At 59.1% G+C, this 16,004-nt stretch overlaps 1 protein-coding gene and 1 pseudogene across 1 annotated transcript; both read left to right on the top strand.

Moving 5' to 3' along the window:
* Positions 1 to 2,564: 2,564 nt before the first annotated feature.
* LOC139250233 (alpha-actinin-3-like) lies at positions 2,565 to 15,622 on the top strand. Its single transcript, XM_070872728.1, has 6 exons — positions 2,565 to 2,665; positions 3,638 to 3,719; positions 4,931 to 5,016; positions 6,174 to 6,266; positions 14,070 to 14,300; positions 15,474 to 15,622. Exons 2-6 carry the CDS (start codon positions 3,704 to 3,706, stop codon positions 15,534 to 15,536), a joined length of 489 nt encoding a protein of 162 aa, XP_070728829.1. The 5' UTR covers positions 2,565 to 2,665; positions 3,638 to 3,703; the 3' UTR covers positions 15,537 to 15,622.
* LOC139250234 (U2 spliceosomal RNA) lies at positions 5,051 to 5,254 on the top strand (annotated as a pseudogene).
* Positions 15,623 to 16,004: the final 382 nt, after the last annotated feature.

Here is a 16,004-nt window from a genome sequence, read left to right as displayed (position 1 = left end):
GGATATGGGGAGGAGGTGGGTGGGGTTGGGGATATAGGGAGAAGGTGGGTGGGGTTGGGGGATATAGGGAGAAGGTGGGTGGGGTTGGGGGTATAGGGAGAAGGTGGGTGCGGTTGGGGGATATAGGGAGAAGGTGGGTGGGGTTGGGGGATATAGGGAGAAGGTGGGTGGGGTTGGGGGATATGGGGAGAAGGTGGGTGGGGTTGGGGGTATAGGGAGAAGGTGGGTGGGGTTGGGGGATATAGGGAGAAGGTGGGTGGGGTTGGGGGATATAGGGAGAAGCTGGGTGGGTGGGGTTGAGGGTATAGAGAGAAGGTGGGTGAGGTTGGGGGTATAGGGAGAAGGTGGGTGGGTGGGGTTGGGGGTATAGGGAGAAGGTGGGTGGGGTTGGGGGTATAGGGAGAAGGTGAGTGGGTGGGGTTGGGTATATGGGGAGAAGGTGGGTGGGTGGGGTTGGGGGTATAGGGAGAAGCTGGGTGGGTGGGATTGGGGTTATAGGGAGAAGGTAGGTGGGGTTGGGGGTATAGGGAGAAGCTGGGTGGGTGGGGTTGGGGATATGGGGAGAAGGTGGGTGGGTGGGGTTGGGGGTATAGGGAGAAGCTGGGTGGTGGGGTTGGGGTTATAGGGAGAAGGTGGGTGGGGTTGGGGTTATAGGGAGAAGGTGGGTGGGGTTGGGGGTGGAGGGAGAAGCTGGGTGGGTGGGGTTGGGGGTATAGGGAGGAGCTGGGTGGGTGGGGTTGGGGTTATAGGGAGAAGGTGGGTGGGGTTGGGGATATGGGGAGAAGGTGGGTGGGTGGGGTTCGGGGTATAGGGAGAAGCTGGGTGGTGGGGTTGGAGTTATAGGGAGAAGGTGGGTGGGGTTGGGGGTGGAGGGAGAAGCTGAGTGGGTGGGGTTGGGGGTATAGGGAGGAGGTGAGTGGGTGGGGTTGGGGGTATAGGGAGAAGGTGGGTGGGTGGGGTTGGGGGTATAGGGAGAAGGTGGGTGGGGTTGGGGGTATAGGGAGAAGGTGGGTGGGTGGGGTTGGGGGTATAGGGAGAAGGTGGGTGGGGTTGGGGGTGGAGGGAGAAGCTGGGTGGGTGGGGTTGGGGGTATAGGGAGAAGGTGGGTGGGGTTGGGGGTGGAGGAAGAAGCTGGGTGGGTGGGGTTGGGGGTATAGGGAGAAGGTGGGTGGGTGGGGTTGGGGGTATAGGGAGAAGCTGGGTGGGTGGGGTTATAGGGAGAAGGTGGGTGGGGTTGGGGATATGGGGAGAAGGTGGGTGGGGTTGGGGATATGGGGAGAAGGTGGGTGGGGTTGGGGGTATAGGGAGGAGGTGGGTGGTGGGGTTGGGGGTATAGGGAGAAGCTGGGTGGGTGGGGTTGGGGGTATAGGGAGAAGCTGGGTGGTGGGGTTGGGGGTATAGGGAGAAGCTGGGTGGTGGGGTTGGGGGTATAGGGAGAAGCTGGGTGGTGGGGTTGGGGGTATAGGGAGAAGCTGGGTGGCTGGGGTTGGGGGTATAGGGAGAAGCTGGGTGGGTGGGGTTGGGGGTATAGGGAGAAGGTGGGTGGGGTTGGGGGTATAGGGAGAAGCTGGGTGGGTGGGGTTGGGGGTATAGGGAGAAGGTGGGTGGGGTTGGGGGTATAGGGAGAAGCTGGGTGGGGTTGGGGGTATAGGGAGAAGGTGGGTGGGGTTGGGGGTATAGGGAGAAGCTGGGTGGGGTTGGGGGTATAGGGAGAAGCTGGGTGGTGGGGTTGGGGGATATAGGGAGAAGGTGGGTGGTGGGGTTGGGGGTGGAGGGAGAAGGTGGGTGGTGGGGTTGGGGGTGGAGGGAGAAGGTGGGTGGTGGGGTTGGGGGTGGAGGGAGAAGGTGGGTGGTGGGGTTGGGGGTGGAGGGAGAAGGTGGGTGGGGTTGGGGGTGGAGGGAGAAGGTGGGTGGTGGGGTTGGGGGTGGAGGGAGAAGGTGGGTGGGGTTGGGGGTGGAGGGAGAAGCTGGGTGGTGGGGTTGGGGGTGGAGGGAGAAGGTGGGTGGTGGGGTTGGGGGTATAGGGAGAAGGTGGGTGGTGGGGTTGGGGGTATAGGGAGAAGCTGGGTGGTGGGGTTGGGGGTATAGGGAGAAGCTGGGTGGGGTTGGGGGTGGAGGGAGAAGCTGGGTGGGTGGGGTTGGGGGTATCGGGAGAAGCTGGGTGGGGTTGGGGGTGGAGGGAGAAGCTGGGTGGGTGGGGTTGGGGGTATAGGGAGAAGCTGGGTGGGTGGGGTTGGGGGTATAAGGAGAAGGTGGGTGGGTGGGGTTGGGGGTATAGGGAGAAGGTGGGTGGGGTTGGGGGTATAGGGAGAAGGTGGGTGGTGGGGTTGGGGGTGGAGGGAGAAGGTGGGTGGTGGGGTTGGGGGTATAGGGAGAAGCTGGGTGGTGGGGTTGCCATGCAGTAAGGACTGGTAACTTCACGATGATGCATGGAGTGATATCCCGGTGAATATTGGGCTTGATGAGGGGAGATGGTTTGCGAAGGGGCAGCTTGGGGTTTGCTGCAATGCTCTGACTAACTTTCCCTCTCTCTTCTCTCTCTCTCTCTCCCTTCCTGTCTGTCCTCCTCTTCCTGTGTGGCTGTAGCTGGAAGGATGGCCTTGCACTTTGCGCTCTGATCCACAGACACAGGCCCGACCTCATCGACTACTCCAAGCTGAGAAAGGTCCTTCTATTCTTCTCCCCCTCTCTCTTTGCCTGCTCTTTGCTCTTTGGTCTAGTCTTTGCCGGGGGGAACGGTGACCAAGCTCCACTGACCGTGGAAGGAGCGGCTGGTCAAGGCTGAGATAGGTTGACCGATTCCCGGGCGCGGTCGGGGAGTTGAGGGGGCGCGTCAGCCCTGATCTGATTGGACGGCCGCAGAGGGCTCGAGGGGCCGAACGGCCGTTCCTCCCTTGGGGCCAATCCCAACTTGGGCTTCCTGGGCGGGGCCGAGCCAGGAACATTCTAGAAGAAGGGCTGCGTCAATGGTTGAACCCAACGTTCAAGGGCCGGAACGTGGAGTAGAATTTAATTCCTTTGCCGCTCCCATCCGTCCCACTCCCCTCATCCCGAGAGTGGTGATTTAACGTTTTCCACGGCAGAAGGGCATTAGTGGGGCGGCACTCTGACCCCTGACCCCTGACCTCTCCTACTGCCTAGTTTAGGACAGGCCCTGTTATGTTTTCGGTACGACCTCACAAACACACACAGGCTCTAAGATGGCTGATAACTTCAGGGAACCAACCACGTGACATGTTCCCTCTTTATTGGCTGCAGTGCCCCAGAAGTCCACTGGGTGGAGCTATATACATTACACTTCTCCCTCCTCATTGAAGAAGTAATTTTACCAAACAATCATCATACATAACTTGTATGGTAACACATAACAAAAAATACGGACTTATTTTGCCATATTTACAAATCCAGAATAGCCCAGTGCATAACAAGGGGCAGTTACTAGGGAACAGGGAGGGGGAGAGGTAATTATGGGATGTTACCGATGTCAGCCGCCATTTTGTTTTTTCTACCTGCAGTACCGTTTGTTGCAGTGAGGAGGCGGTGCAGCCCCCCAGCCCCTGAGCTATTCACACGGTATTGCAAGGTTAGTGAAGATCTCCCTCCCGTCTCTCACCATCCCTCCCTCTCTCCAATGCAGGATGATCCCATCGGCAACTTGAACCAGGCCTTTGAGGTGGCTGAGAAATACCTCGATATTCCCAAGATGTTGGATGCTGAAGGTGAGGTGTCTCGCTCTCCCTTTCTCTCCCTTTCTCTCGCACTCTCTCGCACTCTCTCCCTCACTCTCTCTCACTCTCCTCTTCCCTCTATCTCAATCTCCCTCTTATCCTCTCTGTGTGCCTCTCTCTCTCACTCTGTCTCTCTCTCTCTCTCTCTCTCTCTGTCTCTCTCTTTGTCTCTCCCTCTCCCTCTCCCTCTCCCTCTCTCCCTTTCTCCTTCTCCCTCTCTCTCTCTCTCTGTCTCTCTCTCTCTCTCTGTCTCCCTCGTGCTCCCTCGCGCTCTCTCTCACTCTCTCACTCTCTCACTCTCTCACTCTCTGTGTCTCTGTCTCTCTGTCTCTGTCTCCATCTCCCTCTCCCTCTCACTCTGTCTCTCTCTCCGTCTCTCTCTCTCTCTCTCTCTGTCTCTCCCACTCCCTCTCCCTTTCCCTCTCTCCCTTTCTCCTTCTCCCTCGCTCTCTCTCTGTCTCCCTCGTGCTCTCTCACGCTCTCTCTCGCTCTCACTCTCTCACTCTCTCACTCTCTCACTCTCACTCTCTCTCACTCTCTCTCACTCTCTCACTCTCTGTCTCTCTCTGTCTCTGTCTGTCTCTGACTCTGTCTCCATCTCCCTCTCCCTCTCACTCTGTCTCCCTCTCTCTGTCTCTCTCTCTCTCTTTCTCACTCTCTGTCTCCCTCGCGCTCTCTATCGCTCTCTCTCACTCTCACTCTCTCACTCTCTCTCTCCCTCTCACTCTGTCTCTCCCTCTCCCTCTCCCTTTCCCTCTCTCCCTTTCTCTCTCTCACTCTCTCTCACTCTCTCTCACTCTCTCTCTCTCTCTCACTCTCTCACTCTCTCTCTCTCACTCTGTCGCTCTCCCTCTCCCTTTCTCCCTCTCACTTTCTCCCTCTCCCTCTCTCCCTCTCTCTCTCTCTCTCTCTCTCTCTCACTCTCTCACTCTCTCTCTCACTCTGTCGCTCTCTCTCTGTCTCTCCCTCTCCCTTTCTCCCTCTCCCTTTCTCCCTCTCCCTCTCTCTCTCTCTCTCTCTCTCTCTCACTCTCCCGCGTGATGACCTCACGATGCCGCACGGTATTTCCGCGATCCGCGAGCTGCCGGTACTGGATGGCGGGCGTGGTGTGAAGCGTTGGGATAAGCAGAGCTTCTCGTGTAGTGTCCGTGAACAATCTCCAAAGGCTTCTCACTGACCCCATCTCCTCCCTTTCTCCCCAGACATTGTCAACACGCCCAAGCCCGACGAGAAGGCCATCATGACCTATGTGTCGTGTTTCTATCATGCTTTTGCTGGGGCCGAGCAGGTAATGTTCAACGGTGAAGACCACCGCCCAGATCATCTGTTTTAGTCGGCCTTTTGGCTAAGATCATGCGTAACTGACCTGACAGGGGAGTAACCATGACCCCAAAGTGGTTCTCCCTGGATCAGGAAGGTGGTTCTCCTATGCTTTTTGGAAATAGGAGGTGTGTGGGGGGCCTGACCCATCCACCTCCATGGCACGAACCTGGTATTGCAGTACTTCCAGGAACGGTGCAGTGGCTCTCGGCCTTTTGGCTAAGAGCATTGGTGCAGAGTGATCCTTGACGTGTGGAAGGTGACCTCTGGCGTTTGTGATTTGACAAAGAATTGGAAAGATTGGCTACGAATTTTAAAAAAAGTGATGTTGGTCGAGGGATAAATATTGGCCCCAGGACACCGGGGAGAACTCCCCCTGCTCTTCTTCCAATAGTGGCCCCGGGATCTTTTACATCCACCCGAGAGGGCAGACGGGGCCTCGGTTTAACGTCTCATCCGATAGACGGCCTCTCCGACAGTGCGGCGCTCCCTCAGTACTGCCCCTCCGACAGCGTGGCGCTCCCTCTGCCCCTCCGACAGTGCGGCGCTCCCTCAGTACTGCCCCTCCGACAGTGCGGCACTCCCTCAGTACTGCCCCTCCGACAGTGCGGCGCTCCCTCAGCTCCGCCCCTCCGACAGTGCGGCACTCCCTCAGTACTGCCCCTCCGACAGTGCGGCGCTCCCTCAGTACTGCCCCTCCGACAGTGCGGCGCTCCCTCAGTACTGCCCCTCCGACAGTGCGGCGCTCCCTCAGTACTGCCCCTCCGACAGTGCGGCGCTCCCTCAGTACTGCCCCTCCGACAGTGCGGCGCTCCCTCAGCACTGCCCCTCCGACAGTGCGGCGCTCCCTCAGTACTGCCCCTCCGACAGTGCGGCGCTCCCTCAGTACTGCCCCTCCGACAGTGCGGCACTCCCTCAGTACTGCCCCTCCGACAGTGCGGCGCTCCCTCAGTTCTCCCTTATGTTCTTATAGACGAGAGAGGGGAATGAGGGACGTGGGTGGGTGGGGTTAGGGGACTTGCGGAGAAGGGGGGGCAAAGATCGATCAATGCGGGACAGGCCTGTTGGGCCTAGCGGCCTTCCCCCGGTGCTAACCCAGGCTGTGGATTTGTTTGCCATCCCCAGGCCGAGACAGCTGCCAACAGGATCTGCAAGGTGCTGGCTGTCAACCAGGAGAATGAGAAACTGATGGAAGAGTACGAGAAGCTGGCGAGCGAGGTAGGCCGCAATTCGCGGGTAGCTCAGGCCCCTCTCGTCCCAGCCAGCGACCCCGGGGTCTCGAGGCCGCAATTCCTCACTCAGAACACCACGCAAGGGGGTCACACACACTGCATGGGTCCCGCTCCGGCCCGACTCCGACTGGGGTTCATCATCGTGTCACACGCAGGGCGCACAGGAACAGGAGGAGCCCATTCAGCCCCTCGAGCCTGTTACATTAGGAACAGGAGGAGGCCATTCAGCCCCTCGAGCCTGTTACATTAGGAACAGGAGGAGGCCATTCAGCCCCTCGAGCCTGTTACATTAGGAACAGGAGGAGGCCATTCAGCCCCTCGAGCCTGTTACATTAGGAACAGGAGGAGGCCGTTCAGCCCCTTGAGCCTGTTACATTAGGAACAGGAGGAGGCCATTCAGCCCCTCGAGCCTGTTACATTAGGAACAGGAGGAGGCCATTCAGCCCCTCGAGCCTGTTACACAGGAACAGGAGGAGCCCATTCAGCCCCTCGAGCCTGTTACATTAGGAACAGGAGGAGGCCATTCAGCCCCTCGAGCCTGTTACACAGGAACAGGAGGAGCCCATTCAGCCCCTCGAGCCTGTTACATTAGGAACAGGAGGAGACCATTCAGCCCCTCGAGCCTGTTACATTAGGAACAGGAGGAGGCCGTTCAGCCCCTCGAGCCTGTTACATTAGGAACACGAGGAGACCATTCAGCCCCTCGAGCCTGTTACATTAGGAACAGGAGGAGGCCATTCAGCCCCTCAAGCCTGTTACATTAGGAACAGGAGGAGGCCGTTCAGCCCCTCGAGCCTGTTACATTAGGAACAGGAGGAGGCCGTTCAGCCCCTTGAGCCTGTTACACAGGAACAGGAGGAGGCCATTCAGCCCCTCGAGCCTGTTATATTAGGAACAGGAGGAGGCCATTCAGCCCCTCGAGCCTGTTACATTAGGAACAGGAGGAGGCCATTCAGCCCCTCGAGCCTGTTATATTAGGAACAGGAGGAGGCCATTCAGCCCCTCGAGCCTGTTACATTAGGAACAGGAGGAGGCCATTCAGCCCCTCGAGCCTGTTACATTAGGAACAGGAGGAGGCCATTCAGCCCCTCGCGCCTGTTACATTAGGAACAGGAGGAGGCCATTCAGCCCCTCGAGCCTGTTACATTAGGAACAGGAGGAGGCCATTCAGCCCCTCGAGCCTGTTACATTAGGAACAGGAGGAGGCCATTCAGCCCCTCGAGCCTGTTACATTAGGAACAGGAGGAGGCCGTTCAGCCCCTCGAGCCTGTTACATTAGGAACAGGAGGAGGCCATTCAGCCCCTCGAGCCTGTTACATTAGGAACAGGAGGAGGCCGTTCAGCCCCTTGAGCCTGTTACACAGGAACAGGAGGAGGCCATTCAGCACCTCGAGCCTGTTACATTAGGAACAGGAGGAGGCCATTCAGCCCCTCGAGCCTGTTACATTAGGAACAGGAGGAGGCCGTTCAGCCCCTCGAGCCTGTTACATTAGGAACAGGAGGAGGCCATTCAGCCCCTCGAGCCTGTTACATTAGGAACAGGAGGAGGCCATTCAGCCCCTCGAGCCTGTTACATTAGGAACAGGAGGAGGCCGTTCAGCCCCTTGAGCCTGTTACACAGGAACAGGAGGAGGCCATTCAGCCCCTCGAGCCTGTTACATTAGGAACAGGAGGAGGCCATTCAGCCCCTCGAGCCTGTTACATTAGGAACAGGAGGAGGCCATTCAGCCCCTCGAGCCTGTTACATTAGGAACAGGAGGAGGCCATTCAGCCCCTCGAGCCTGTTACATTAGGAACAGGAGGAGGCCATTCAGCCCCTCGAGCCTGTTACATTAGGGACAGGAGGAGGCCATTCAGCCCCTCGAGCCTGTTACACAGGAACAGGAGGAGCCCATTCAGCCCCTCGAGCCTGTTACATTAGGAACACGAGGAGACCATTCAGCCCCTCGAGCCTGTTACATTAGGAACAGGAGGAGGCCGTTCAGCCCCTCGAGCCTGTTACATTAGGAACAGGAGGAGGCCGTTCAGCCCCTCGAGCCTGTTACATTAGGAACAGGAGGAGGCCATTCAGCCCCTCGAGCCTGTTACATTAGGAACAGGAGGAGGCCATTCAGCCCCTCGAGCCTGTTACACAGGAACAGGAGGAGCCCATTCAGCCCCTCGAGCCTGTTACATTAGGAACAGGAGGAGGCCATTCAGCCCCTCGAGCCTGTTACACAGGAACAGGAGGAGCCCATTCAGCCCCTGGAGCCTGTTACATTAGGAACAGGAGGAGACCATTCAGCCCCTTGAGCCTGTTACATTAGGAACAGGAGGAGGCCATTCAGCCCCTCGAGCCTGTTACACAGGAACAGGAGGAGCCCATTCAGCCCCTCGAGCCTGTTACATTAGGAACACGAGGAGACCATTCAGCCCCTCGAGCCTGTTACATTAGGAACAGGAGGAGGCCATTCAGCCCCTCGAGCCTGTTACATTAGGAACAGGAGGAGGCCGTTCAGCCCCTCGAGCCTGTTACATTAGGAACAGGAGGAGGCCGTTCAGCCCCTTGAGCCTGTTACACAGGAACAGGAGGAGGCCATTCAGCCCCTCGAGCCTGTTACATTAGGAACAGGAGGAGGCCATTCAGCCCCTCGAGCCTGTTCCATTAGGAACAGGAGGAGGCCATTCAGCCCCTCGAGCCTGTTACATTAGGAACAGGAGGAGGCCATTCAGCCCCTCGAGCCTGTTACATTAGGAACAGGAGGAGGCCATTCAGCCCCTCGAGCCTGTTACATTAGGAACAGGAGGAGGCCATTCAGCCCATCGAGCCTGTTACATTAGGAACAGGAGGAGGCCATTCAGCCCCTCGAGCCTGTTACATTAGGAACAGGAGGAGGCCATTCAGCCCCTCGAGCCTGTTACATTAGGAACAGGAGGAGGCCATTCAGCCCCTCGAGCCTGTTACACAGGAACAGGAGGAGGCCATTCAGCCCCTCGAGCCTGTTACATTAGGAACAGGAGGAGGCCGTTCAGCCCCTTGAGCCTGTTACATTAGGAACAGGAGGAGACCATTCAGCCCCTCGAGCCTGTTACATTAGGAACAGGAGGAGGCCGTTCAGCCCCTCGAGCCTGTTACATTAGGAACAGGAGGAGGCCATTCAGCCCCTCGAGCCTGTTACATTAGGAACAGGAGGAGGCCGTTCAGCCCCTCGAGCCTGTTACATTAGGAACAGGAGGAGGCCGTTCAGCCCCTTGAGCCTGTTACACAGGAACAGGAGGAGGCCATTCAGCCCCTCGAGCCTGTTACATTAGGAACAGGAGGAGGCCATTCAGCCCCTCGAGCCTGTTACATTAGGAACAGGAGGAGGCCATTCAGCCCCTCGAGCCTGTTACATTAGGAACAGGAGGAGGCCATTCAGCCCCTCGCGCCTGTTACATTAGGAACAGGAGGAGGCCATTCAGCCCCTCGAGCCTGTTACATTAGGAACAGGAGGAGGCCATTCAGCCCCTCGAGCCTGTTACATTAGGAACAGGAGGAGGCCATTCAGCCCCTCGAGCCTGTTACATTAGGAACAGGAGGAGGCCGTTCAGCCCCTCGAGCCTGTTACATTAGGAACAGGAGGAGGCCATTCAGCCCCTCGAGCCTGTTACATTAGGAACAGGAGGAGGCCGTTCAGCCCCTTGAGCCTGTTACACAGGAACAGGAGGAGGCCATTCAGCACCTCGAGCCTGTTACATTAGGAACAGGAGGAGGCCATTCAGCCCCTCGAGCCTGTTACATTAGGAACAGGAGGAGGCCGTTCAGCCCCTCGAGCCTGTTACATTAGGAACAGGAGGAGGCCATTCAGCCCCTCGAGCCTGTTACATTAGGAACAGGAGGAGGCCATTCAGCCCCTCGAGCCTGTTACATTAGGAACAGGAGGAGGCCGTTCAGCCCCTTGAGCCTGTTACACAGGAACAGGAGGAGGCCATTCAGCCCCTCGAGCCTGTTACATTAGGAACAGGAGGAGGCCATTCAGCCCCTCGAGCCTGTTACATTAGGAACAGGAGGAGGCCATTCAGCCCCTCGAGCCTGTTACATTAGGAACAGGAGGAGGCCATTCAGCCCCTCGAGCCTGTTACATTAGGAACAGGAGGAGGCCATTCAGCCCCTCGAGCCTGTTACATTAGGGACAGGAGGAGGCCATTCAGCCCCTCGAGCCTGTTACACAGGAACAGGAGGAGCCCATTCAGCCCCTCGAGCCTGTTACATTAGGAACACGAGGAGACCATTCAGCCCCTCGAGCCTGTTACATTAGGAACAGGAGGAGGCCGTTCAGCCCCTCGAGCCTGTTACATTAGGAACAGGAGGAGGCCGTTCAGCCCCTCGAGCCTGTTACATTAGGAACAGGAGGAGGCCATTCAGCCCCTCGAGCCTGTTACATTAGGAACAGGAGGAGGCCATTCAGCCCCTCGAGCCTGTTACACAGGAACAGGAGGAGCCCATTCAGCCCCTCGAGCCTGTTACATTAGGAACAGGAGGAGGCCATTCAGCCCCTCGAGCCTGTTACACAGGAACAGGAGGAGCCCATTCAGCCCCTGGAGCCTGTTACATTAGGAACAGGAGGAGACCATTCAGCCCCTTGAGCCTGTTACATTAGGAACAGGAGGAGGCCATTCAGCCCCTCGAGCCTGTTACACAGGAACAGGAGGAGCCCATTCAGCCCCTCGAGCCTGTTACATTAGGAACACGAGGAGACCATTCAGCCCCTCGAGCCTGTTACATTAGGAACAGGAGGAGGCCATTCAGCCCCTCGAGCCTGTTACATTAGGAACAGGAGGAGGCCGTTCAGCCCCTCGAGCCTGTTACATTAGGAACAGGAGGAGGCCGTTCAGCCCCTTGAGCCTGTTACACAGGAACAGGAGGAGGCCATTCAGCCCCTCGAGCCTGTTACATTAGGAACAGGAGGAGGCCATTCAGCCCCTCGAGCCTGTTCCATTAGGAACAGGAGGAGGCCATTCAGCCCCTCGAGCCTGTTACATTAGGAACAGGAGGAGGCCATTCAGCCCCTCGAGCCTGTTACATTAGGAACAGGAGGAGGCCATTCAGCCCCTCGAGCCTGTTACATTAGGAACAGGAGGAGGCCATTCAGCCCATCGAGCCTGTTACATTAGGAACAGGAGGAGGCCATTCAGCCCCTCGAGCCTGTTACATTAGGAACAGGAGGAGGCCATTCAGCCCCTCGAGCCTGTTACATTAGGAACAGGAGGAGGCCATTCAGCCCCTCGAGCCTGTTACACAGGAACAGGAGGAGGCCATTCAGCCCCTCGAGCCTGTTACATTAGGAACAGGAGGAGGCCGTTCAGCCCCTTGAGCCTGTTACATTAGGAACAGGAGGAGACCATTCAGCCCCTCGAGCCTGTTACATTAGGAACAGGAGGAGGCCGTTCAGCCCCTCGAGCCTGTTACATTAGGAACAGGAGGAGGCCATTCAGCCCCTCGAGCCTGTTGCATTAGGAACAGGAGGAGGCCGTTCAGCCCCTCGAGCCTGTTACATTAGGAACAGGAGGAGGCCGTTCAGCCCCTTGAGCCTGTTACACAGGAACAGGAGGAGGCCATTCAGCCCCTCGAGCCTGTTACATTAGGAACAGGAGGAGGCCATTCAGCCCCTCGAGCCTGTTACATTAGGAACAGGAGGAGGCCATTCAGCCCCTCGAGCCTGTTACATTAGGAACAGGAGGAGGCCATTCAGCCCATCGAGCCTGTTACATTAGGAACAGGAGGAGGCCATTCAGTCCCTCGAGCCTGTTACATTAGGAACAGGAGGAGGCCATTCAGCCCCTCGAGCCTGTTATATTAGGAACAGGAGGAGGCCATTCAGTCCCTCGAGCCTGTTACATTAGGAACAGGAGGAGGCCATTCAGCCCCTCGAGCCTGTTACATTAGGAACAGGAGGAGGCCATTCAGCCCCTCAAGCCTGTTACATTAGGAACAGGAGGAGGCCATTCAGCCCCTCGAGCCTGTTACATTAGGAACAGGAGGACGCCATTCAGCCCCTCGAGCCTGTTACATTAGGAACAGGAGGAGGCCATTCAGCCCCTCGAGCCTGTTACATTAGGAACAGGAGGAGACCATTCAGCCCCTCGAGCCTGTTACATTAAGAACAGGAGGAGGCCATTCAGCCCCTCGAGCCTGTTACATTAGGAACAGGAGGAGGCCCATTCAGCCCCTTGAGCTTGTTACATTAGGAACAGGAGGAGGCCATTCAGCCCCTCGAGTCTGTTCTGCCATTCAATCAGATTGCGGCTGATCTGCATCTTAACCCCATCTACCCGCCTTGGTTCCGTCACCCTCAATACCTTACTCCTCAGTTTTGACATTTCCAATTGACCCCCTGACCTCGACAGCGTTTTGGGGGAGAGAGTTCCCGATTCCCAGGGCCCTTTGTGTGAAGAAGTGCTCCCTGACATCACCCTGAACGGCCGGGCTCTAATGGTAAGGTGTCGCCCCCTTGTTTTGGACTGACCCACCAGAGGGAACACTTTCTCTCTCGATCTCCCCCATCGAACCCTTTAACCCTCTCAAACCCCTCGATGAGATCGCCCCTTAACCTTCCCCACTCGAGGGGACACAGGCCCAGTCTCAGCCTTGCTTACTCTCTTCCTCCCTCTCCTTCTGCCCCTCTCCTACTCACACTCCCACACTCTCCCTCTCTCTTCCTCATCGCCCTCCCTCCCCCTCCCCCACACCCTCCCACTCCGTCTCTCACTCATCCTCCCCCTTCCCCTCTCCCTCCCCCCTCTCTCACTCTCCCCCTCTCGCACTCTCCCCCTCCTCCTCCCTCCCTCTCTGACCCTCCCACCCCCTTCTCCCCCCCTCCACTGACCCTCTCCCCCTCTCTCACTCCCCTCACTGACCCTCTCCCCCTCTCTCACTCCCCTCTCCCCCGCTCTCACTCCCCTCACTGACCCTCTCCCCCTCTCCCTCCCCTCACTGACCCTCTCCCCCCTCCCCCTCCCCTCACTGACCCTCTCCCCCTCTCACTCCCCTCTCCCCCTCCCCTCACTGACCTTCTCCCCTCTCTCACTCCCCTCTCTCACTCCCCTCTCTCACTGCCCTCTCTCCCTCCCCTCACTGACCCTCTCCCTCTCCCCCTCCCCTCACTGACCCTCTCCCCTCTCACTCCCCTCACCCCCTCCCCTCACTGACCTTGTCCCCCTCTCTCACTCCCCTCTCTCACTCCCCTCACCCCCTCCCCTCACTGACCCTCTCCCCCTCTCTCACTCTCCTCACTGACCCTCTCCCCCTCTCCCCCCTCCCCTCACTGACCCTCTCCCCCTCCCCTCACTGACCCTCTCCCTCCCCTCACTGACCCTCTCCCCCTCCCCTCACTGACCCTCTCCCCCTCTCTCACTCCCCTCACTGACCCTCTCCTCCCTCTCTCTCACTGACCCTCTCCCCCTCCCCTCACTGACCCTCTCTCACTCCCCTCTCCCCCTCCCCTCACTGACCCTCTCCCTCCCCTCACTGACCCTCTCCCTCCCCTCACTGACCCTCTCCCTCCCCTCACTGACCCTCTCCCCTCCCCCTCCCCTCACTGACCCTCTCCCTCCCCTCACTGACCCTCTCCCTCCCCTCACTGACCCTCTCACTCCCCCTCACTGACCCTCTCCCCTCTCCCCCTCCCCTCAATGACCCTCTCACTCCCCTCACTGACCCTCTCTCCTCTCTCACTCCCCTCTCCCCCTCCCCTCACTGACCCGCCCCCTCCCCTCACTGACCCTCTCCCCCTCTCCCTCCCCTCACTGACCCTCTCCTCTCTCCCCGCAGTTGTTGGAGTGGATCCGCCGCACTATCCCGTGGTTGGAGAACCGTCTCCCGGAGCAGACCATGCGGGCCATGCAGCAGAAGTTGGAGGATTTCCGGGACTACCGACGGGTTCACAAGCCGCCCCGGGTGCAGGAGAAGTGCCAGCTGGAGATCAACTTCAACACTCTACAGACCAAGCTTCGCCTGAGCAACCGGCCCGCGTTCATGCCCTCCGAGGGGAAGATGGTGTCGGTACGTAGCCCACGGGTGGGGGGGGCGTGCGTCATGGTCACCCGCGGGGGGAGGGGAGAGGCGCCAGTCGCGGCGACCCGCGGCGGGGGAGGGGAAGCGACGCCATTTTGCCTGGACGCTCCCAGGATCTCGACCTCCTTCTGCCATTGAGCGCCCAGTCCAATTCAATGGTGCGACCTTCCAAAAATGGCTGCCGAGGGACACCCAAGATGGCGGAGACGAGGTCCCACCTCGTGGGGGTGTAGTATTTTTCCCCCTCGCCACATTTAAAATGGCTGCCGAGGGACACCCAAGATGGCAGAGACGAGGTCCCACCTCGTGGGGGTGTAGTATTTTTCCCCCTCGCCTCATTTAAAATGGCTGCCGAGGGACACTCAAGATGGCGGAGACGAGGTCCCACCTTGGGGAGTGTTTTTTTTTTCTCCCCCCGCCACATTCAAAATGGCTGCCGAGGGACACCCAAGATGGCGGACATGAGATCCCACCTCGGGTTTTTTTCCCCACCTGCCACATTCAAAATGGCTGCCGAGGGACACCCAAGATGGCGGACATGAGATCCCACCTCGGTGGGTTTTTTTTTGCACCTGCCACATTCAAAATGGCCGCTGGCGCGAGCCGATCCCAATTCAGCCCGTTCCAGGGGGTCTGTTTAGTTTGTCTCACAAGGTTCTCGCCTCTGTTGCCGGGCGGGTTATTCCCACCGGGTTAATTTTCTCTCCCCTCTCTCTCTCGCGACGGAGGTGGAGGAACTTGCGATGCGGTCAATGACGGACAGGAAGTGCCCCCCTCCCCCACCACCCTGGTCCGTCCAGATCCGTTCCTCCCCCACCACCAGCCCAGGACAGTCCTCTTTGTTCCCCACTCCGCGAATCGGCGTGAAGGAGCGGATTGGTCGGCTATTCCCCGGATCAAGAATCTCCTTCTGGCCCACTGCAGCTAGCGTGGCACTGAGTCACGGGGGCCGGGCCGTCCCAGCGAGGTTCCGCGGCGGGGGGGGTCCCGGGGAGGGGGTCCCGGGGAGGGTCACAGGGGCCCTCAGGGCCGGTGCCCGTTTGCCGATCGCGGGCACAGGTTACCCAATGGTTACCCTGGGCGTTCCGGGGACCGAGGGGCCGAGGGGCCAATTGACGCTCCTTCCTGCTCACCCCTGACCTTTCCCCCTTCCCCCCGCAGGATATCGCCAACGCGTGGAAAGGACTGGAGCAAGTGGAGAAGGGCTACGAGAGTGGCTCCTGACGGAGATCCGTCGGCTCGAGAGGCTTGACCACCTGGCCGAGAAGTTCAAGCAGAAGTGTGCCCTGCACGAGTCGTGGACCGCAGGTAACTGAGGGGGGGGCACGGGGGGGCAGGTAACTGAGGGGGGGGGCACGGGGGGGGGGACAGGTAACTGAGGGGTGGGAGGGGGGGGGGGGCAGGTAACTGAGGGGGGGCACGGGGGGGCAGGTAACTGGGGGGGGGCAGGTAACTGAGGGGGGGGGGCAGGTAACTGAGGGGGGGGCACGGGGGGGCAGGTAACTGAGGGGGGGGGGCACGGGGGGGGCAGGTAACTGGGGGGGGGCAGGTAACTGAGGGGGGGGGGCAGGTAACTGAGGGGGGGGGCAGGTAACTGAGGGGGTGGGCACGGGGGGGGCAGGTAACTGAGGGGGTGGGCACGGGGGGGGCAGGTACTGGGGGGGGGGCAGGTAACTGAGGGGGGGGCACGGG

This window comes from Pristiophorus japonicus, unplaced genomic scaffold, assembly GCF_044704955.1.
Source record: "Pristiophorus japonicus isolate sPriJap1 unplaced genomic scaffold, sPriJap1.hap1 HAP1_SCAFFOLD_3549, whole genome shotgun sequence".
NCBI lineage: Eukaryota > Metazoa > Chordata > Chondrichthyes > Pristiophoridae > Pristiophorus > Pristiophorus japonicus.
The sequence above is the reverse complement of the archived record's forward strand: the minus strand, read 5'-3'. Positions and strand labels throughout refer to the sequence as shown.

Coding starts and splice junctions, on each gene's coding strand:
- LOC139250233 (XM_070872728.1), top strand. Junction 5,017..6,173: donor CTTTTGCTGGGGCCGAGCAG/GTAATGTTCAAC, acceptor TGCCATCCCCAG/GCCGAGACAGCTGCCAACAG. Junction 14,301..15,473: donor CCGAGGGGAAGATGGTGTCG/GTACGTAGCCCA, acceptor TTCCCCCCGCAG/GATATCGCCAACGCGTGGAA.